At 31.3% G+C, this 24,134-nt stretch overlaps 1 protein-coding gene across 1 annotated transcript in view; it reads left to right on the top strand.

Moving 5' to 3' along the window:
- The window catches only part of LOC143065186 (methylmalonyl-CoA mutase, mitochondrial-like), a 63,867-nt gene extending 53,467 nt beyond the window's left edge, over positions 1–10,400 (top strand). The window contains exons 18-20 of the mRNA XM_076238606.1: positions 5,737–5,864; positions 6,953–7,041; positions 9,355–10,400. Of these exons, the coding sequence (XP_076094721.1) occupies positions 5,737–5,864; positions 6,953–7,041; positions 9,355–9,437 (300 nt within the window). The 3' untranslated portion in view covers positions 9,438–10,400. The remainder of the gene's footprint in view (positions 1–5,736; positions 5,865–6,952; positions 7,042–9,354) is intronic.
- The last annotated feature ends 13,734 nt before the right edge of the window (positions 10,401–24,134 follow it).

Below are 24,134 nucleotides of genomic sequence, written 5' to 3'. Positions count from 1 at the left end.
TCATGAACAAAGACATATGTTCGATTGAATTATGATTTCCTCGTAACAAATGATAGAAATTTCGGAGATCCCGTATTTGATCATTTACCGTTAAAATGCCAATGACAACGACAGAGGTTAATTATAAAAAACGTTTTACTGTGTTAAAAAAACTTAACAATGAATACTTACACGTTGGACATGAAATATTTTGTCGAAGAAGAAAATTAAATTATATCACTCCTGAAATAAGTTTGTCAATAAGGTAACTTATTCTGACGGTAAAGAAACGCGAATTCGATCACTCCTCTGTTACGGGCTGTAATATAACATTACCATAAAAGCACTACAGAATTTGATCAAATTTATAAGTGTTGTATAGAAGTGACTTGTATAATAAAAGGCAGTGGCTATTTGACCGGCACCGACAAAATAGCAAATTTGCTATTTAGCCGGCTCTGATTAAATTCTATTTCACTGGAATTAAAATTTAAGAATAATAATTAAATATCAAATTTTATTTTAAAAACTTTTGTTACTGTTGCTCATATAAACACTTAAACTTCTTATCTTAAAAAAAATAAGAAACTATGTTGCGTTCACATACAAAAAATTGACAAAAATGAAGAAAGAATAGAATAGAAGTAATAAGATATATTAAAAAGTGAAATACAAATATAATAGTCACTTTGTAGCTATACTACATTCCAGAACTAGTATACTCTTTTTATTTACGGAACCAGCATTGTGATTGTGTTGCCGATGCAATGAAAGAATGGTCTTTCAGTACCATGAGAAGACTTGAGAAATACAATTATAATCAAGCAATTATCTGGCTAGTCTTTTTAACATAAACCGTGAAAAAAAAAATCATCTGACACATTTTATTTCAGTATAAGAAAGAAAAGGAAATGGTCCTTGATTTTATAATTATATTTGAGAATTAAAAGTTGAAAAAAGACTAAAACATAGAGAAATTATTTTTTTCCAAAAAATTATTTATCAAATATTTAGTTTTAAAAGTGGATTTTTAACTGCTGAAAATATGATTATTGTGAGGTCATGTTAAGTCCCAGGAAATTGCAAGAATGCAGGATTTTCCCCTATTAACACCATAGCTTCTGGGGACCTTGAGCGGCCCCAAGACCCCTGGCCATATGACTTACCCCCGGCTTTGAGTACACATCATTTTGGCCACATGATGTAGATTCAGAGGAAGCCAGTGTAATGTGTAGTTCCTGTTTGGAGTGGCAAAAATTTTCTTGAGCTAGACTAAAACAACTGCAAAGAATTGGTTTTATAACAATTGCCAATATTAATTCATGTGTCCAATTAAAATTCATAGCAAACAAGTTAACTATTAATATTGTCTGTCATGTCTGTTTTATAATGTAGTTTTTCATAACAATAGTGTTATCACTGGCAGGATATTTAAACCATAGATTTTACACAGATTTGAAAATCAACTTTTTTATAAATATTTTAGAAAAAAACATTTTTAATAATGTATTTACAATTGTGTTTTCATGCTTTAAATTAATATTATAAAGTTATAAAATATTTGTTTAAGAACATCTTCAATATTTTATATTTTTTTTCTACTAATCACACCAATGAACAGTATTATTCAGTGCTGGCTAAATAGCAAATTTGCTATTTTGCCGGTGCCGGTCAAATAGCCACTGCCATAATAAAATTATTGGTGTTTATTTTTTAATTTGATTGAAAAAAAAAATATTTGCCTCTTTTTTGTGACATCAAACTTTGATTCTAGACTTCCTGTCATTTTTGTAAAAGATAGGTGAAATATATACAAAACTAGGGATGAAACCAGGTACTCTGGAAGGGTAAGCAGATCCTGCTCCACATGTGGCTCCCATCATAAGTTTCTATCATATCAATTACCTTTTGGTCTTCAGGTGTGTTCCTAACCATGTTGTAATGAGATCAAGGTTATGTTTTGAAATGTTGAATTTCATGAAAGGGTCTTATTCTAGACCCTAAATGTAAGTTCATAGAAATGTGGATCTTGGCTTGAGTTTGGTTTTCTTTTTCATGTTTTGTTGGTAAACAATGAAGTTTTGAAATAAATTGAACCTATAATTACACGACTGCAAAAATTTTAATTTTTTGTCGTATATTGCTATCACGTTGGCGTCGTTATCTGCGTCGTCGTCGTCGTCGTCGTCCGAATACTTTTAGTTTTCGCACTCTAACTTTAATAAAAGTGAATACAAATCTATGAAATTTTAACACAAGGTTTATGACCACAAAAGGAAGGTTGGGATTGATTTTGGGAGTTTTGATCCCAACATTTTAGGAATTAGGGGCCAAAAAAGGGCCCAAATAAGCATTTTCTTGGTTTTCGCACAATAACTTAAGTTTAAGTAAATAGAAATCTATGAAATTTTGACACAAGGTTTATGACCACAAAAGGAAGGTTGGGATTGATTTTGGGAGTTTTGGTTCTAACAGTTTAGGAATTAGGGGCCAAAAAAGGGCCCAAATAAGCATTATTCTTGGTTTTCGCACAATAACTTTAGTTTAAGTGAATAGAAATCAATGAAATTTAAACACAAGGTTTATGACCACAAAAGGAAGGTTTGTATTGATTTTGGGAGTTGAGGTCTGAACAGTTTAGGAATTAGGGGCCAAAAAGGGGCCAAGTAAGCATTATTCTTGGTTTTCGCACCATAACTTTAGTTTAAGTAAATAGAAATCTATGACATTTAAACACAAGGTTTATGACCACTAAAGGAAGGTTGGGTTTGATTTTGGGAGTTTTGGTCGTAACAGTTTAGGAATAAGGGGCCCAAAGGGTCCAAAATTGAACTTAGTTTGATTTCATCAAAAATTGAATAATTGAGGTTCTTTGATATGCCGAGTCTAACTGTGTATGTAGATTCTCAATTTTTGGTCCTGTTTTCAAATTGGTCTACATTAAGGTCCAAAGGGTCCAAAATTAAACTTAGTTTGATTTTGACAAAAATTGAATCCTTGGGGTTCTTTGATATGCTGAATCTAAAAATGTACTTAGATTTTTGATTATTGGCCCAGTTTTCAAGTTGGTCCAAATCAGGTCCAAATTAAACTTTGTTTGATTTCATCAAAAATTGAATAATTGGGGTTCTTTGATATGCCAAATTTTACTGTGTATGTAGATTCTTAATTTTTAGTCCCGTTTTCAAATTGGTCTACATTAAAGTCCAAAGGGTCCAAAATTAAACTAAGTTTGATTTTAACAAAAATTGAATTCTTGAGCTTTTTTGATATACTGAATCTAAACATGTACTTAGATTTTTGATTATGGGCCCAGTTTTCAAGTTGGTTCAAATCAGGATCCAAAATTATTATATTAAGTATTGTGCAATAGCAAGAAATTTTCAATTGCACAGTATTTAGCAATAGCAAGAAATCTTCAATTGCACAGTATTGTGCAATAGCAAGAAATTTTCAATTGCACAGTATTGTGCAATAGCAAGAAATCTTCAATTGCACAGTATTGTGCAATAGCAAATATTTTCAATTGCACAGTATTGTGCAATAGTAAGAAAAATCTAATTGCACAATATTGTGCAATAGCAAGAAATTTTCAATTGATTGGAGTTATCTTTCTTTGTCCAGAATAGTAGTTAAATCAACTTAAATCATTGTTTTATACAATATACAATGTATATTCACTTTTACTACAAACTGATGAATTAAAACAATCTTTACCATTCAGTGATAACAAGCACCTTTTGTTACATTTTAATATTTTATGATGTATTTAAATGAGTAGTTATTGTTGCAAACTCCATTAGAAATTTGAATTGAGATCAGTTTTGGAAAAAGGGAAAGGGGGATGTGAAAAAAAATGGGAGGGGGGGGGTTAAATTTTTCTCATTTCAGATTTCATAAATAAAAAGAAAATTTCTTCAGACATTTTTTTGAGAGGATTAATATTCAACAGCATAGTGAATTGCTCAAAAGAAAAAAAAGTATTTTAAGTTCATTAGACCACATTCATTCTGTGTCAGAAACCTATGCTGTGTCAACTATTTAATCACAATCCAAATTTAGAGCTGAATCAATCCAGCTTGAATGTTGTGTCCATACTTGCCCCAACCGTTCAGGGTTCAACCTCTGCAGTCGTATAAAGCTGCGCTCTGCGGAGCATCTGGTTTTGAATTGCCAATATTCAACTGTATACTGACAAAACTATTGTATAGAAAGGAAACAGTTCTAGTTGAGGAATATAATTGGAGATTTAAGAGGATGATCATTTAGACTAAGTACACATTATAACACCTGATAAGAAGTGACCAAACATTACTTATATAAACATTAATCTTTATTGGCAGCCAATGTTTATTTTGTTGATGCCTGATATAGACAAAACTTTGCAGTGTCATAGAAATAATACCCATCTCAGACATAATTTCATAATAATTGACATAATCAAAACAATAAATCCAAGTTGTATGTAATTTATAGTCACGGATATGTTATTATACAATTTTTTATAGCCTAGATCTATTATCTAACTAGAAACTAGTCATTTTTCCATTACCTCCTATTGAATATTCTGTCATGAAAATAAAGAAAATGGGTGCTTTACGATCGTTTGTTATTAAATGTGAATTTACGTTTTGGTCTGTGATATGATTATGTTTTAGTTAATAAGGATAATAGGTTTTATTCCAGTCAGTAATCTAAGGGAAGGTTATTGTTGACAGAGCATTAGTCTATTTAAGGAAGACATACCAATTATATCCTCATTTAGAGTTATCTGCATGTAGTTTTTGCTTTGTTTGTGCCATTATGTTAGTTCGATAAGATTTTTCTTTCAAACTGTTTTTGTTCATAAACAACTAAAGGAAAGTCTCAATTGTTAATAAACTATGGTACAACAGCCTATGGTGCATTCTAACTGAGGCTTGAAATTTGAAGCAAAATTGAACAAATTTTTTGAACATGAAATTTAAATATCAATTCATTAATTGAAGCTGTTAATAGTCTTTGATAATAGAATTGAATGCACATTAAACAATTGATTAGTTTTTATTAGGAAGAAAAACAAATTGGTTATGTAAACAAAACATGTATTAAGGGCAGTACATTGAAAGCAGCCATAATAATTTCAGCTTGGTAAAAAAAAATACAAATCAATAAGTTCTAAGTTTTCTTAAGAGATGAAATCTACCTGAAGGTATGCCCATAAAACATTCAAATGAATATGTATCTGTACTATGTGTTAACATGTCAGTATATCTTTATTTCAATGTGAATGTCTCTACAATGTGTGCTCACATTAGATATCTTTATATCTTTAACACAAGATAAAGGTTGTTCTAATTCAACATGTCTTTTTTCATGAAACATATTAGTAAATATCTGTACTAAATGTGTGCTAATACAGTGTGTCTTTATACTACAGACTTCAGAAATATCTGTACTAAATGTGTGCTAATACTATGTGTCTATACTACAGATTTCAGAAATATCTGTACTAAATGTGTGCTAAAACAGTGTGTCTTTATACTACAGACTTCAGAAATATCTGTACTAAATGTGTGCTTAAACAGTGTGTCTTTATAGTAAAGACTTCAGAAATATCTGTACTAAATGTGTGCTAAAACAGTGTGTCTTTATACTACAGACTTCAGAAATATCTGTACTGTATGTGTGCTAATGCAATATGTCTGTTTATTCTACAGACTCCAGAAATATGTGTACTAAATGTGTGCTAATGCAATATGTCTTTTTATTCTACAGACCCCAGAAGAAGCAGCACAACAGGCAGTTGATGCTGATGTACATGTGGTAGGAATAAGTTCTCTTGCTGCTGGTCATAAGACTCTTATTCCTGATCTAGTCAAACAGCTGAAAGAGATGGGAAGACCGTGAGTACATGTATACAATGATAGGATTTAGAGCTCATATAATGACTGTTTATCTAAGTCGTAACCATACTTGTATCTAATGATATGATTAAGAGCTCATGTAATAACTGTTTATCTTTTATCAATTCTGCTAATGTTATAGGCAACTCTTTATATAACTGAACAGACATCAGTATAATAGTATATAATCTTCTTTGACAGATTATTTGTTTATCAATTATTATATCCTTATGTAAAAGTGGTGGCTATATCATGTATAGAGGGTGGTAAAGGGGGGTACTTGCATGAAGAAAACGTGAAATAAGACATAATTTCACGTTAAACGTGAAATAATTTCTGTAATAAACGTTGCACGAAAAATAAATACTTTAATTTGAACTTTTTGTGACTGAGTCACTGCCTTCTTGTATATATTAACTCTTTGTTTTACTTGATATTCACGATATAGTATACACATTTATGATATAATTGGTTTACAGCTTTTAAAAAAGTATTTCTTGATGATCCCTGCCTAGTGTTAGAATTTTATTTGAAAAATACCGAGCACACAAAATAAGACTTTGAAAATCACGATGCACGTAAAATTAAATAAGCAGAACACGTTGAACGAGGCACCAGTCTTGCACGACTAAACGTCAAATAAAAAAGTAAAAACACGTTGAACGTGAAATAAAAAACGGCGATCACATTGCACGAAAATAACCCTTTACCACCCTCATGTATATTGCAATCAACTAAGAATCAATAACTATCAAATGTCTGTTCATATTTTAATCAAATAAAAAAAAAATTAGTAGTGAAATAATTTCACTCATTAAATGATTTAATTTAGAGATGAATAACTGGTAAGGCCTACCTTCTAGAATGTAGTTTCATTTTTTCAATTTTTGCAAGAAAATGAAATTTTCAATGAGAAGACAAAGTGCTTATATTTACATCACTGACCATTTAAAAGTAAATGAAGATGAAAACTGTACTTTTTTTCAAACAAAAATATGATGATTAAACTGCTATTATGACCCTATAAATTGATAATACTTTTATTATTGTGCATTGATATTTTCTATACCTACTTTTCTATGTTTTAGGGATATATTGATAGTAGCAGGAGGTGTAATTCCTCCTCAAGACTACGATTTTCTGTATAATGCTGGAGTAGCAGCCATCTTTGGGCCAGGTAAGGCTAATCCTAAATAAAGATATTGCTTTATAAATGTGTGCATCTGAAGTGTTTGTAAGATTTCCATTCATCAGAACAGCGTAAACCAAAATATTTGAAAGCCAAGTACTTCAAAATATGATAAGGTATATGACCAAATTTGGATATAAAAAGAATTGCCAATCCCATCGTAGTTCAACTCTTGCTAATTCAGTTAAAACCTTAGTTTCTTAATTTTTAAATTACAACATCATAGATACCAGGATTCAAATTTTTTATGCCAGAACAGCCAAATGTGTGTTTAACAGATAATTTGCGAATAATATATTATAAATGGTGTCAATAGTTAAGTAATTACTACTGACCTGATGATACAGAAGGGGACTTGTAGTCCACAAGAAGGGATATCATTAAACTCATCATAGATACCAAGATTGAAATTTTGTATTTGCACCAGAAGTGCGTTTGTCTACAAACGACTGATCAGTAATGCTCAAATCTAAAACAGTTAAAAAGGCCAAATAAAGTACAAAGATGAAAAGCATTGACGACAAAACATTCTGAAAAGTTTTGACAATTACAGCTTAGGTAATCTATTCACGAGGTAGAAAAGCCCTAGAATTTAAAAAATGCAACGTTTTATAAACAGTTAATTTATAATAATAACCACATCATTGATAGTTAATGTTATCTAACTCCCACGTGAATAGATATTTTTCGTATCACACCATATGGAGTGTGATATGAAAAAGTGATATCAAAATTACGTTAATTTGATTGGCTTATCTCGTAAATTTCCAATATTTTCATTGGCCGTTGATCAGGTCATTATTCACTGGGAAAGGTCATGCCGGGACTACTTTTTTTCTTGACAACTGATTGTTTACTTCCCGTTTTCGTGATTTTCTTCTGCTTTATCGTCTGCATTATCTAATATAAATCTTATCATGGACGAAGAAATAAAGAAAGGAACCCGTGCACTCGTTATGAAACCTATAAAAATATAAAAAAAAGATATATCTGGGAGTCAATGGAACAGTATTCTGTTCACACAAGAACATACAACACAATAAAATAAAACCATATTAGTTCAAAAAGTATACAGATCAGTACGCGTTGCAAAGAAAAACGGCCGTAGCAACACAACTCGCAACAAATAGGCCACGCACATACATTTTTTTGCCATAAGAGAAATAGGTTTAACAAGTTGTGAGAATTAGATATCGCTTGATATCAATTCTTGTTATTTAATTTCAATAATAATAAACGAGCCTATGGCGAGTTTATTATTATTGAAATTAAATAACTCGAGTTGATATCAATCGATATCTAATTCTCACTCGTTATGAAACCTATAAATACATATCAGCGGAATTCAATTTCAACACAAGGTAATTCATTTCCAATGCTACTCTTTTTTTTAACCTTACAATTTATCTCACATAAAATGTACTTCTGGTGACAAAGTTTCACTGCAAGTTTTAATTTAATTGAAATATTTCACATTAGTAAGATTACATGTTGATTGCTTTCCTAGATTTACCAGTTTATAAAGTTATGTTGAATTTCTCTATTGAGCAGCAAGTAATGGTAGCTGTTAAATGGCATTAAAATCAAGTACAAAATGAAAAAGACATTTTAATGTGACACATTTAATTGTACAATACCAATTAACATGTTACAAAGTTAATGGACTGTCTCAGATCTGTTCCAATTTCAATTTTCTTTAACTCCATTTTCTGACAAATATATTAGACTTTTCAAGGAAAGAAGCAGACAGCTAAAATAGCAGTATTTATATTTTAATCAAACTTCAAATAGATTAGTTATTGTCCCTGATCCTCATGCCACAAAAGTAGTAACAGTGTTTCTATGTCTGTCTTACAGTAGAGACAGTTTGCATACTTGACAGGATAATGTCATCATTTTCTCTTGACCATATACAAGTCACCAATATAAACCGTTACAGTCACAGGCTCAATATTCATTTTTTGGAGAAAAAATATAATAACTACCTATTTTGTCTCCTATAATTTATTTTTCATTACCACTGTTCCTTTCATATATAGTAATCAAGTATAATGCCTAAACTATAATTTGCAGAAACACCATATTTACCTTGAAATGACCAGAATAACAGCAACAGATGCAAAAGCTCCAAATACACTTTATATTGTGGTTCTTTTGAACAACTCTATATTGTATGCATCATTTTATTCCTGATATACATATTGTTGATGGACATTTCGCTATTTCTTAGCTTTGTCTTGTTTATTCTAAAATTCCATGTATATGTGTTGAACTAACTCACATTATTATTTATCTAATCAGGAACCAGAATACCAGATGCTGCTGAAAATGTGATTGACATGCTGGAAAATGGTGGTCAAAAGAAAAGAAAGCAAAGCTCATAAAATAGCTGGGCAACATTAACTTTCAACCTGAATTTCTTCTGACACCAAGTTAAAACCCTTTTATAATTCAATGCAAAGATGCAATAAACAATAACGGGAAAAACTCCATTCAACATAATTGTTAATGGAAAAAGAAAAAGCCTGTTGAATGAAATATATATTTTTCATGAAGATATTATTTGTAAGAAACTAACAGCTTTGATATACAACATGTATGTATTGTTTGTATGTGTTAAATGGGATGGAATTAAAACTTAGAGATACTGTGTTATGATAGTAAAAAATATATTGTTAGCATCTCAATATTTTCAAGATTTTTGTTATCACTTATTAAAAATTTTATAACTTTAAGATATAATTTGGTATAAGTGTTCAATATTATTAAAATTTAGCAGGAACTATGTCAGAAGTCAGAGGTAATTGTTTAGAAGATCTTTCAATATTACTCTATATCCAATTATAAGACATTATGTAACCTGTTCTCTTTGGCCATGTTCCAAGATGGTTTAGCATTGGAATATCTCATTTCTTTAGAAATTAGTTAATGATGGTTCAACAGTCATAGTTGAATTTTTACTATATTGTTATTTATGTGTTTGTTTGTTTGTTTGTGCTTCTGAAGCTGTCATAATAATTCCAATGTATAACTGATGTCCCAAACTTCATTAAATAATAATAAAAATCATGGATGGATACACCATATCCTTTCTATTATAGGACAAATGTATGCAAAAGTAGGAACATTGCTAGATAAGTTGTTATTTACCTCTTTGAAATTTACTTATAAATGAGTATTTTTTATGTTAAAAGTTGTGTATTTTAGGAATGTGGTATATGGCATTGATGGCATGCATTGTGTATTGTACACTAAATGTTTTCTTATTCAAGCTATATAGCTTTGACCATAAAATTGTGTTTTACTATGGTTATATGTGTTTGTGATATTAAATGCTTTGTATCAAATTTTCACTTTTGTCAATTGTAAAAACCTCAGAACTTCTGCATTTATCATGGACTAGCTTCTGGAGAGGCAGTTGATAAGATTTCATGTTTTACGAATCTCTCAAAGCACAAATCACTCTTTGATATGGTGAACACTGAGAAAAAGATAAGAAAAAACTTTACTTAGATATAAAAAGATGTGGTATGAATGCCAATGAGACAACTCTGCATCCAAGTCACAATTTGTAAAAGTAAACCATTATAGGTCAAAGTACAGTCTTCAACTCAGAGAGCCTTGGCTCAGACCGAACAGCTGATATAAAGGGTCCCAAAAATGACTTGTGTAAAACCATTCAAACAGGAAAACCAACTGTCTAATCTAGATAAAAAAAAATGATAAACACTTATGAACCACATCAACAAAGGACAGTGATAACACTTATGAACCACATCAACAAAGGACAGAGATAACACTTATGAACCACTTCAACAAAGGACAGTGATAACACTTATGAACCACATCAACAAAGGACAGTGATAACACTTATGAACCACTTCAACAAAGGACAGTGATAACACTTATGAATCACATCAACAAAGGACAGAGATAACACTTATGAACCACATCAACAAAGGACAGTGATAACACTTATGAACCACATCAACAAAGGACAGTGATAACACTTATGAACCACTTCAACAAAGGACAGTGATAACACTTATGAACCCCATCAACAAAGGACAGTGATAACACTTATGAACCACTTCAACAAAGGACAGTGATAACACTTATGAATCACATCAACAAAGGACAGTGATAACACTTATGAATCACATCAACAAAGGACAGTGATAACACTTATGAACCACATCAACAAAGGACAGTGATAACACTTATGAATCACATCAACAAAGAACAGTGATAACACTTATGAATCACATCAACAAAGGACAGTGATAACACTTATGAACCACATCAACAAAGGACAGTGATAACACTTATGAATCACATCAACAAAGGACAGTGATAACACTTATGAATCACATCAACAAAGAACAGTGATAACACTTATGAACCACATCAACAAAGGACAGTGATAACACTTATGAACCACATCAACAAAGGACAGTGATAACACTTATGAATCACATCAACAAAGGACAGTGATAACACTTATGAACCACATCAACAAAGGACAGTGATAACACTTATGAATCACATCAACAAAGAACAGTGATAACACTTATGAACCACATCAACAAAGGACAGTGATAACACTTATGAATCACATCAACAAAGGACAGTGATAACACTTATGAATCACATCAACAAAGAACAGTGATAACACTTATGAACCACATCAACAAAGGACAGTGATAACACTTATGAACCACATCAACAAAGGACAGTGATAACACTTATGAACCACATCAACAAAGGACAGTGATAACACTTATGAACCACATCAACAAAGGACAGTGATAACACTTATGAACCACATCAACAAAGGACAGTGATAACACTTATGAACCACATCAACAAAGGACAGTGATAACACTTATGAACCACATCAACAAAGGACAGTGATAACACTTATGAACCACATCAACAAAGGACAGTGATAACACTTATGAATCACATCAACAAAGGACAGTGATAACACTTATGAACCACATCAACAAAGGACAGTGATAACACTTATGAACCACATCAACAAAGGACAGTGATAACACTTATGAACCACATCAACAAAGGACAGTGATAACACTTATGAATCACATCAACAAAGGACAGTGATAACACTTATGAACCACATCAACAAAGGACAGTGATAACACTTATGAATCACATCAACAAAGGACAGTGATAACACTTATGAACCATATCAACAAAGGACAGTGATAACACTTATGAACCACTTCAACAAAGGACAGTGATAACACTTATGAACCACTTCAACAAAGGACAGTGATAACACTTATGAACCACATCAACAAAGGACAGTTACTGAAGATCAGATTGTTTAGTTAGAGTAGCGTATTGAATCTAAGAACAGAAAAATGCAAATCTTCATCACTTTATATTGTATAAAGATGTACATTTGTTTTGTAGAATTGTACATCTACTGTATATGTTGTAACTTATTGACACAATGTGAAATTAAGCTTGATATATGCTACTGTCACTTTTCTATTATTGAACACAATATGTTGGGTTTTAGATGTATTTTTATTTGGTTCTTTGTACTGTCAGAAACCTTCATCTGTTCTAATTCACATATTTCATGATAATTGGAAAATATTTATTTAAGCAGGTGATTTATATCTTTATTGACACACCAACATTTGTCATACTAGAGAACAGTACACTGAAGTGAAAGTTAGATAGCACAATGTACCCTGATATTAAAACAGGAAACACACAGTTTATATCAACCATCTGTTATTGTAAAGTAGTTTTGATGAAAAGCAATCATACTAACAAGGCACTGTTTCAAAAATGTTAACAGCAAATTGGAACTACCCAGTAAGCTTGTGTCAAATTGTAAAATGTTTTGTCTTAACTCCAGTTCTAGGGTTCAATAACAGAAATACTCAACAGTATGAAGGTATGATATAAATAATGAGTAAACCAATGCAAGTTGGGTTTAATTGGCTCACAAATATTTAAAAAATGGTAGAATGTTTGAATCTTCAGTAATATGTGATGATAGCTTAATTTTACTCACGGGATTAGATATGAGATAGTGAGGTTGAAAAAGATGTAGCAGAAAATTAAAATGTTACACAGAATAAAACGAGCTAAGATTATTTATCTAGAATTTGATGGCTGTCTAGAATTAGGTATGTTAGTCCACTAAGCTGTAATTTAACTGAAATATATATGGTTAAAGAATGTGCTGATTTCAGTTTTAAGTTTTATAATTGTAAAAATACAGTTTAGGGTCCGACATGGAAACAAGGTGTGTAAGCTCATTTGCCCTTCATACTCAAAGTACAAGTGAGCTATTGACTGTCACACCTTGGATGTGACTTTTCAAGTTTGCAATCAACCTAGGCAAAGCTTGGCCATCCTCTTTCTACTGTAGTCACCTTTCAATGAGATAAAAATGTGTGAGTTAAAACCAAGCGATGACAATAACGCTTTTCGTTGAACAGCAGGAAACATATTTGGAGATTAAAATGGTTGTTAGGTGTGCATATACGCCTGGCATTAGTCAGCTGACTATGCCCTCTGCCCATGATTATGTGAAAAATGCTTTTTTCAGATTTGTTTTTGATGTGATGAAGATTGATTGGTGTTAAATGTCCAACTCCAAATTAAATCTATAATAAAATTAACGTTACCAATTTTGTTGCACCAGATGCGCATTTCGACAATACATGTCTCTTCAGTGATGTTCGTGGCCAAAATATTTGAAATCCAAAGCATATATAAAAGCTGAAGAGCTGTAATCCAAAAGGTCCAAAAAGTAGAGCCAAATCCGTGAAAAGAATCAGAGCTTTGCATGATGGAGATGCATTCCTTAAAATTGTCATAATAAAGTGTGCAGTGAAAGTAAGGTAGAAATAAGTCTTCGGTATATAATGTGTACCTTGATGCCATAAATTATAACCGCAATTGACATGTCTTCGATGAAAAAAAAATAATTCTTCTTTTTGCAGCGGTATAAATAGAAGCTTACTAAATGTCAGAAAGAGCTGACCTTTCAATGTGGAGTGCATATCAGTTCTTTACTCCAAACAGACGTAGTATTTGAAATCAATTTCTTTTAAGGCAATATTAACACCTTCATTTTCCAAGTAATCAAGGCAGACTTGTTTTGTTTCTCGCATTTCATCAACAACATCTGTACATTGAATGAATTAGTAGAATGAATAACGACAACACATCAGACCCATAGACACTAGAATTAATAACAAACCACAATTTACGTATCCACATTAAATTATATGTCAAGAACATTTAATGACAATTTAATACGTTGTCTGTTTCACTGACAGAGGTTATAAAACTAACAGAAAGTTAATATTTCAATTAGGAATTTATTTTCCCTATATGTTTCCAATTTTTAATGGAAAATTAATCTTATAAATATATTTCAATTAATTACTTTAACTGTTCCAAATTTTCAATGGAAATGTAATCCTCTAAATTTCAATTAATTACTTTAACCATTCCATGGAATCTAATTATTTATAACATAGCGAGGACAGTTTTATATTGTCTTAACAAATGCATGTCCAATGATTCAAATGGGTAAGTATGCTAACAGAAAAAGATGTAGGTATAGAAATATAGAATAAATCTAATATATTCTTTAAACTAAATATTAACAGACTGAATAACATACATTCATTAAAGATATGTAAATATTTGTATGTGTATTTAAAAAATCATTCCTAAATTCCTTTTCATAAAACAAGGGTTTGACAAGTTGAAAAATAAACATCAACAACACAAACGGCGGCATTGCATTAATCAAAGTTCCGTTTTCAAAGGATATTACCAGCAAATAAATAGTAATATTTCAGATGTTACCTACTAGTAATGATGTATTTCTTTTTACTGTGCCTAACCGATCACCTTTGGGGTATTATAATACCTACAGTGTTACCTGGATAAAAAATTGTCAACACAACTTGTCCATTTAAATTGTATGATAGGTATTGTGAGAGCTCATTAACAGGTGGTCATTTAACATCCCAGTGAAAAAAAATTACTAAAAGGTAAAATTTAAATGACTGATAGCTAGCTTGCTTTCCTCATGTATCATGACCAATGTCCTGAATAGACTATTCTATTTAGAGATGGGACATTTTAAGCCATTTCTTTTTGTGTCTCTTTACAGTGAAGATGGAAATTCAAGCAGTGAATTTAGTTTATAAAAAATGGAGAAATATGTTTGCTTCATGGTGTTTTAATGTGGGATATATTTTAAGTTTCTGATTCCTGATATGGAATTAAAGTGTTTGTGAAATGGATTTTTTTGGATAGCCCATCTAATTGTGAATTATTCTACAAGATGAATTATGTGTGGCTTGGTGTTTTCTAATGGGATATATTTTCATGTTATATTTAATATATTGTTATATATACCATTCCTGAAATGGAATAGTAGTGATGCTAAGTTTCATTTAATATTCAGGATCTTCTTCAATTGGAATTACTGTGAAAAAATTATTTTCAATATATCAAAAAAAGTACAAATGGCTTAGTGAATAGAAGTTTCAGTGCTTTATTCTTCATTATGAAAGTGGGATTTACCAGCAACGATTTATTTGTGATTGTTAGCAAAACAAAAATTTTACAATAATTATCTTTATTAGTAAGAACAAATTGTGTATTAAATGTAAAATGTCCCAGACCTAAATAGAATAGTCCATTCATTACATCCCAGCTCCTTTGTTCTAACTGGGGTGATCTGAGCCGGATCACCCCTACCAGATCACCCTAGTTTGAGTTTCTTTGTTATGCATGCTTTCCTTTGTTCTGTAACATTTTGGCGGGAATGTCAAATCCACTATAAAACTTATAATTAATTATACGGAAAAGACTATCTATCAAAATTCACGTAGAAAAAATCCAGTGTATATGCTGGGATTCGAACTCAAGACCTTTAGCATATCAAGCAACGACACATACCACTACACCAGGATGACTGGATACGAATTAATAGTAATTTGACATACTTAAAGGAAGCAAGGTCTTTTTAAAAGTGGGGCGAGTTATCAAACCTTTATTCAGTGGGGTTTAAACCTTTTCGTTAATAACACGAATAAGTGAGTTTTCAGACTGATTGTTCAATTTGATTTTACACTTTTTCAAAAGTAAAGCGAGTCGGTTAACAAAAGTGGGGCGATTTTTTTTAAAAAGTAGCGATATAGTGTGGGCCGATTGGCAAGTGGGGCGAGTTGACACTATTTGATATCTACTCATCGTGTTTGAGGGTCATTAAGGGTAAACATCATAAAGTAATATATAAAGTATATTATAATGGTTGTGTGGCATTCAAAACTAGATTTTATGAATTGTAAATGGTTTTCCGTCTAATCTGAAACAGCTGGGATGTAAAATAGTTATCCCATTCGGACTTGGTGTGTCAGTGTTAGATCACCCTCTGGCCTCCTGCCATCGGGGTGATCTTACACTGACACACCGCGTCCTTATGGGATAACTATTAAGGACATTGGACATGAGGAAAGCAAGCTAGCTATCAGTCATTTAAATTAACTCTGTCAATTTAAACAACCAGGTAAATCTACAGGTAGTTAAATGACCACCTGTTGATTATAGCTCTCACAATACCTATTGTATAATTTAAATGGACAAATTGTGTTGACAATTTTTTATCCAGGTAACACTGTAGGTATTATAATACCCCAAAAGGTGATCGGTTAGGCACAGTAATTGAAAAATGAAATGTATGACATAAACATGTGACATTGCCGTTCTTTTCCCCTTTGTTCTAGCCTTGTATGACAAAATGATTTTAGAACAAACACTAAGAAATATATACTGAGATTATGATGGCTTGGGGATTTCTGTTTAAATAATCATTTGTCTGTGCTTTATGCTGTTTTAATAAAATGTTCACCGGATGTTCTGTATCATCAGTTCATTTGGAACTGTTCAAAGTCCAGAATGTTGCTAGCTTCCTCTTACTTCTTATCTGGTGAGTAATGATTCAGTCGATCGATTCCATATTTGTAATTGCAATGTTTTTCGCTAACACTTTTTTATTCGGTTCACTCTTCTTTTGAAGAATTCTTTAATGTTCATGTAAAAGCATAAGAATCTAAAGAAAAACCAAACCTATAATCTTTTATAGATCATTAAAGTATATAGGTTATTCGTTTTCAAAAACAAGTGCATGTGTCTTCATATCAAGCACTAATCACTGTGACCCTCTAACTAAAAAAAATCAATTTTAATGAATATATACATAATTTTATTTAAAATAGAAACAATCAAAAATCAAAATTTAAGGTGGTTATTTAAGGTCTTTTCACCGTTTACTTTCAAACTTTTTGACAGGAATCCACTTTTGGTTTACCCAAAGTTGCTACTGGTGTCAAATCATTAGTTCATTAAATAAATGAGACATATATAAGGTGGTTTTACTCTTTTGAACTATTGTAGACGAAACGCGCGTCTGGCGTATATACAAAATTTAGTCCTGGTTTCTATGATGAGTTTATTTACAGGTATTTTAAAGGGCAAAGTCTGTCAAATTCTTGTCAAAAAAATTGATTCAAATTCACAAATTTGAACTCATATTCTTCAACATAATTCAGAACTACACGTTACAATAGAAATCTATAATACTATGATAATTCTACATAACAAACGAAAACAACAGTCAAAGGATATGTTACTCGTTGTGAACATAAATATCAACAAAATGGTTAACATGACTAATATAGGTAAGCACGCGCAACAGTATGGTGGTGGATACTGATATATGTCTAAACTAATTAAATAATGTAGATTTTCTCGCGCAACAGTATGGTGGTGGATGGTGGTGGATACTGATATGTGTCTAAACTAACTAAATAATGTAGATTTTCTCCCTTCTGTTCGATCTCATTTCATAAATGAACCCATAGAACTAAAAATAAAACATTTTTATAATGTTTGAATCAAACAAAAAATCATACTTTGTTGTTTTGTCTAAATTGTAGCCAGCCACTTTTAACATTGTAAACACGTATCTTCTTGTTTGTGTTCAAGTAAAATAAATCACGAACAAATGAAGAGTGCAGACATTAGCATCTGAAACAATTTCAAAATCTTTTTTTTCATCATTTTTCATTATCCTCGTTGTCGTACGGCCTCAGTATGCATGTCATACACAATAATTACATAATTATAATGTACATTATTCAAATTTAATTCCTCTTTTCCGAGCATTGCACACAAATCATTGCTTGGGGAATTTTAATATCGTTTGATTCAAAGTAAATGATGCACATGTTTCAAGCGTGAATGAACAATTTATCTTTTTAAGCAAAAAGTACATGTAAATGACATTTTGATATGAAATTTAGTTTTTGTATTTGATGACCTTAATTAATGCTCTCCAATTTCGTTCTTTATATGGCCATTTTAGCTGTTTTATTCGAGCATCACTGATGAGTCTGTTGTAGATAAAACGGCGTCTGGTTTACAAAATTTGAATCCTATTATCGAAGATGAGTTTACTTAAAGAACATTCCCCCCGAATATCCGTTCATCACCTAGATATTTCTAGAAAAAACACAGGTCTTCAAAGAAAGAAAGTTTATAATGTTAGATGGCAAATTGTGAAAGTTCGTCTGTCTGAAAAAAAAATCATGTGCAATACGTGTTAGCGGTGGTTTATTTACTTATTTTTTTTTTGTAAAAGAAATTAGATGCATTGGAAACGGCTATATGCCGCCAATTCTGGACAGTACTTGCTGTCTGTTGATTAGAAATTAGAAGCCTCTTAGACTATACTCATTCATACATGAATATTTCTCATTCTTAAGACATAAGAATGATGGCAAATTGCACAAAACATTTTTGAGCAGCCGAACTTAAAATAATACCTGCAGTGGTCAGATTTGAACTGAAAAATTTATGATGAAAAGCAGCTCAAATTTAATGCAAGAAAAAACAGAGATATATCAGGTCTCCTATAAAAACACATTCCACAGTGATGGTTCTTTTATTGGGAAAAAAACCGACTACATGCTGAATATGTTAAAAATATAATATTCATTACTTTAGGAATATTTATCAAACATTAAATATTTATATATATTCAGCCCATTCTACTATTTAGTCATACGTCATACGCTACCAAACAGTATTATCTATTTACTCACATGAAACAAACCGATATGCGGTATTCAGTACGTAGGTGAAACGGGACGATATTTATCTAAACGCACGCAAGAACACCTTTATCGTTTTAAACGACCAAATACTTTCAAAAGTATAATTTATCTACACATTAAGAAGCACACTCATCATATTAAGTAGCTAACAGTTCAACCTTAAGAAGAAGTAAATAAGCAGCCTGGTGAATCGCATTCTAAGTTTGTACTTTCACAGAAAATAATTGAATTAAATTGGATTAAACAATTACAGACAGTCTATCCGCTTGGACTTAATGATTACATCATTGGAACTGGTAATATATCAAGAAACGATTCTGTTAACATTTTGGATATAGTTTCTAAAACTGTTCTTAAAAACTGTTCTCATGGGCGTAGAAAAAATCGTAATCACAGAAAAATTCGAACCAACCGTACAAATATTTCGGACCTAATTTCTATTAAAAAAAATAAAAGCAGACAATATCAGTTGACCAAGCTCTGTTCTTTACCTGTAGGCAAATTACTTAAATTTTAGAGGATTGCGATACAGTCCTAAGTCTGGAATCGAAAAAAGGAAAGGGGACTGTAGTTATGACACAAGAAACACATCAGATATCATCTGTGAAACGGTAATTCCATAACGGTCAACCAACTCGTGATGGCGTCCGTAAAATTTACGAAGGGATAATTTCAACTTCACCATTTGGAACTCTTGGTATAATAGCTTCCTTGTGACCAGCAACCCTCTATCAGTAAAATCATGATAGGAAATACAAGCACAGGAATATCGTATCAATTGCGAGATATTTATCCCGTTATCTATGCCTGGGAAAAAAAATCCTTAAAATTTCGACTATTTCAAACTTTTGCAAACTTTTGCTAAACTATTTCCCAAAATTAATCGCCCTGAAGACCATAAAAAAATATTTTATTAAACTCAAGTATGTCAATACAGGTTTTGGTTTTGTAAATATTGCCGGTATTTTTTATGATCATTCTGTTAAAGAAAAAAATGCCTGGATTTTTTATAATACTAAATTCCCTTTTATTTGTTCTGTTTACAAAAAATCTACTTGGAAATATTTGTTTAATTATAGTCCATTGTGTGCAAAGATGTAAATATCAATTACAATACACCTACGTCATGTAATTGCAGTAATTCCGATTACATTTATAACAGAAGACGTTAACATCGTTCGTGACGGAGAGTTGAAATCATACCTCAGTAAAGACCCTACATATCGTCCCCGTCAATTATTAATTGGAATTAGTGTCGTAATATCATCCACGACTCACTCCGAACTTACTGTTCGAAATGGATAAAACGAGATAAAGCTGACAAGAAATATTTGAATTCTTTTTTTTAATTCAGGTTAGTTGAATCTGGTGTAATGGTTTGCCAAACCTCCAACTGATATGGCAATGTAAATTATATCGCTAAAATGACAACATTACGTGACAGGAATACAGTACAAATAAATGCAAGAACACTCAGGATAGAGAGATGCATAACTAAGTAATATAATAGTACATTTCGATATGTAAACCACAGAAATACAACGAACACCACATCAGTACACAAATACAGCATAATATAGTCACGTGAATGTATGAACACCACAAACAGTGACTCGGGATTACGTTTGTAATGGTATTATTTGATATATTTTCCCCAATTACAAGAATAATATATTGAATTGTGTTAGTAATTGTGTAAATAATTGTATTTTCTAACTATGGCGGGATTTTCTTCTAAATCAAACTCTGTAGAGACTCTTTGGGGTTATGGATGTTTTTGTCAGTCAACATTGAAATTCATCTTATCGTATTAAATCATAAATGAATTGATACTTACCATAAGAAACATGGTAGGTGTCATATGTGAAGCACGATTTGATAGTCCGTCTGATGAATCGATATGGTTATATTTTTAAATTAACTGTTTACAAATTTTAGAATTTTTGAAATACTAAGGCTTTTCTACCTCAGGAATAGATTACCTTAGCTGGATTTGGCAAAACTTTTAGGAATTTTGGTCCTCAATGCTCTTCAACTTCGTACTTTATTTGGCCTTTTTAACTTTTTGGATTCGAGCGTCACTGATGAGTCTTTTGTAGACGAAACGTGCGTCTGGCGTATATACAAAATTTAGTCCTGGTATCTATGATGAGTTTATTTAGATAACCATCAGTCTTAAGTTTTTATGTAGTGTTTTGTGGACTTGATTATCTGTTTTTTTTTTTCAATTTATGCTGTGGTTTGTCAGTTCCTTCTCTACTCTAGTTTTGAATATCCTCTTTTTGTATTTTCAGCCTTTATTTAAAACTGATAACATCAATCCAAGGCAAGACACAGGGTTCTGTTGAATCCTTTTAGAAACTTTATTTTTATAATTATTACTAATATTTATTCAAAAAAAAAATTGACATAAATCGCTTTAATTTTACAAATGTGTAGTTTAAGTACAGCTTATTTGAAAATAACAATATAAAATATAGGTCACCATGAGTTAAAAAAAAATCTTTTGATTTTAAAAATAAAAAAATTGCATTTTTCACCAAAGCGAATCGATTTTTTTTATTGATATTTGTACAAAATGTACCTCAATGCTCCTCAACTTATTAGATATAGGAATATGTGGTATGAGTGCCAATGAGACAACTCTCCATCCAATTAACAATAAGTAAACAATTAAAGGTCAATGTACAACCTTCAAACACGTATAAATTACATAAACAAACGACAACTACTGTACATCAGATTCCTGACTTAGGACAGGTGCAAACATTTGTACTTGTTTGGCTTTATAAATATTTTTGATATGAGCGTCACTGGTGAGTCTTATGTAGACGAAACGTGCGTCTGGCGTACTAAATTATAATCCTGGTACATTTGATAACTATTGTACCTAATCATGAAGTATTAATAAACAGTGTAATAAATAAAATTTGTAATGAAAAATTAAAAATTAAAAAATATTTCTGAAATTTTTGTACCCTTGAGGGTCATTAAAAGCCAATTTAACAACGTTTTACCGATTGGAAATGTGCTGAAAGTGCAGTTATTCAGCAAATTTTTATGCTTGCATGTTTACTTTACAAAGAAAATAAATCACTCTTTTCAATTATAAGTTAATTAAGACGGATGGAGCCTGTTGAAAAGACATTGTCGTCAATATCTGCATTCTACTGCAAGTAAATCGGCTTTATTAGCAGTTATGGTCATAAAATGAACATTTATTATTTTGATTGACTGCACACTTTTATCTCTAAATACAGATGTAAGCGACTTATATTTTGTGACCTCATTAATCTGTAAAAGTACTTCTAGCAATTATCGTAGTTACTAATTTAAATGTAGCTAATACAATATCCAGGTTTTGTAATTTTAAGATTCTTATTGCAAGATTGTTCCGTTTTATCCTATTTCCTCTTGTATTATTCTAGGTTTACAGTCAAGTTATTTTTCATAATTTCAAATTTTCTGATGGTGTAACATGTGCAATATCACCATTGTTTTCGTTTATAAGTCTTTGCTTAGTTTGCACTTTTAAAACGTGGTGCATAATTTGTCTTTGTTTCAAATAAAGAAATATTTGCCATGATTAAATTTTACTACAGACAGACTTTCAAATATCATTTCATTGTATATATAATAAAATAATCATTATTTGAAGTTAACCATCAAATTTTCGCCCCTTTTTTACTCTGTAAACAAATTTTAGTAATCGTGTAACCACTATTTCCATGAATACTCTATAGAAACATCAATACTAAAAATAGAAAAAGATGGCGCTTTGGAACACAAAAGATATATGTTGATGACTCAGAAATATTTACTGCATTGGCATGTAGGATTCATTTCCTAAACCGGATGTGACATACTTAGATTTTCGCCAACTAACAACTAACATGAAGATATTTTTCTGAAACAACCACAGGCTCAACGCTATTGCTTATTATTGACTTGACAGTCAAAATTTAAAAATTTATATTGAATTGAAAATATTTCTATGGTTTACAATCATATGTAATTCTAATAGGTCAAGGAATTAACCTTACCTTTGCTACTAATGTTATGACACATATATAAAAAAGAAGATGTGGTATGATTGCCAATGTCCACAAGAGACCAAAATGATACAGACATTAACAACTATAGGTCACCGTACGGCCGTCAACAATGAGCAAAGCCCATACCGCATAGTCAGCTATAAAAGGCCCCGATAAGACAATGTATTACAATTCAAACGAGAAAACTAACGGCCTTATTTATATAACAAAAAATGAACGAAAAACAAATATGTAACACATTAACAAACGACAAGCACTGAATTACAGGCTCCTGTCTTGGGACAGACATATACATAAATAATGTGGCGGGGTTAAACATGTTAGCGGGATCCCAACCCTCCCCCTAACCTGGGACAGTGGTATAACAGTACAACATAAGAAAGAACTATAAAAATGCAATGTTCTGATTGATTTGATTGGGACTGTCTTGAATTTAAAATATACAAAATAAATAAGTTCAACAGGAACCTTCTGAAATTTAGGTCGCCACAAACTGACTGGGTAATCCCTAAAAAATTCGTTTCCTTTTTAAAATGTGCTGAAAACGCTGAAGAAATATCTAAATTAACTAATATAAACAAAGATTTTCAAACGTTACAATAATGCAAAAACATTACAATTATATTGAAATTCACTAAAATTTGTGCAGTCAAGTGACTGGTTTTTACAGAACCTATCTGCACCTAATTTATTCTAGTGTTAATAGATCAAATATCTTAAAGATCTATGATTCAATATAAGTGTACCATTATCGATATTAATACGTTCAATGCACGACATTTCTATTATTTATGACGTTCTTCAGACAAATTTGCGTATTTGATGAAAAAGTGAT

The sequence above is a fragment of the Mytilus galloprovincialis genome, chromosome 2 (assembly GCF_965363235.1).
Source record: "Mytilus galloprovincialis chromosome 2, xbMytGall1.hap1.1, whole genome shotgun sequence".
In the NCBI taxonomy this organism is placed as follows: domain Eukaryota; kingdom Metazoa; phylum Mollusca; class Bivalvia; order Mytilida; family Mytilidae; genus Mytilus; species Mytilus galloprovincialis.
Note: the sequence above shows the minus strand (reverse complement) of the source record. Positions and strands in the feature narration are given on the sequence as shown.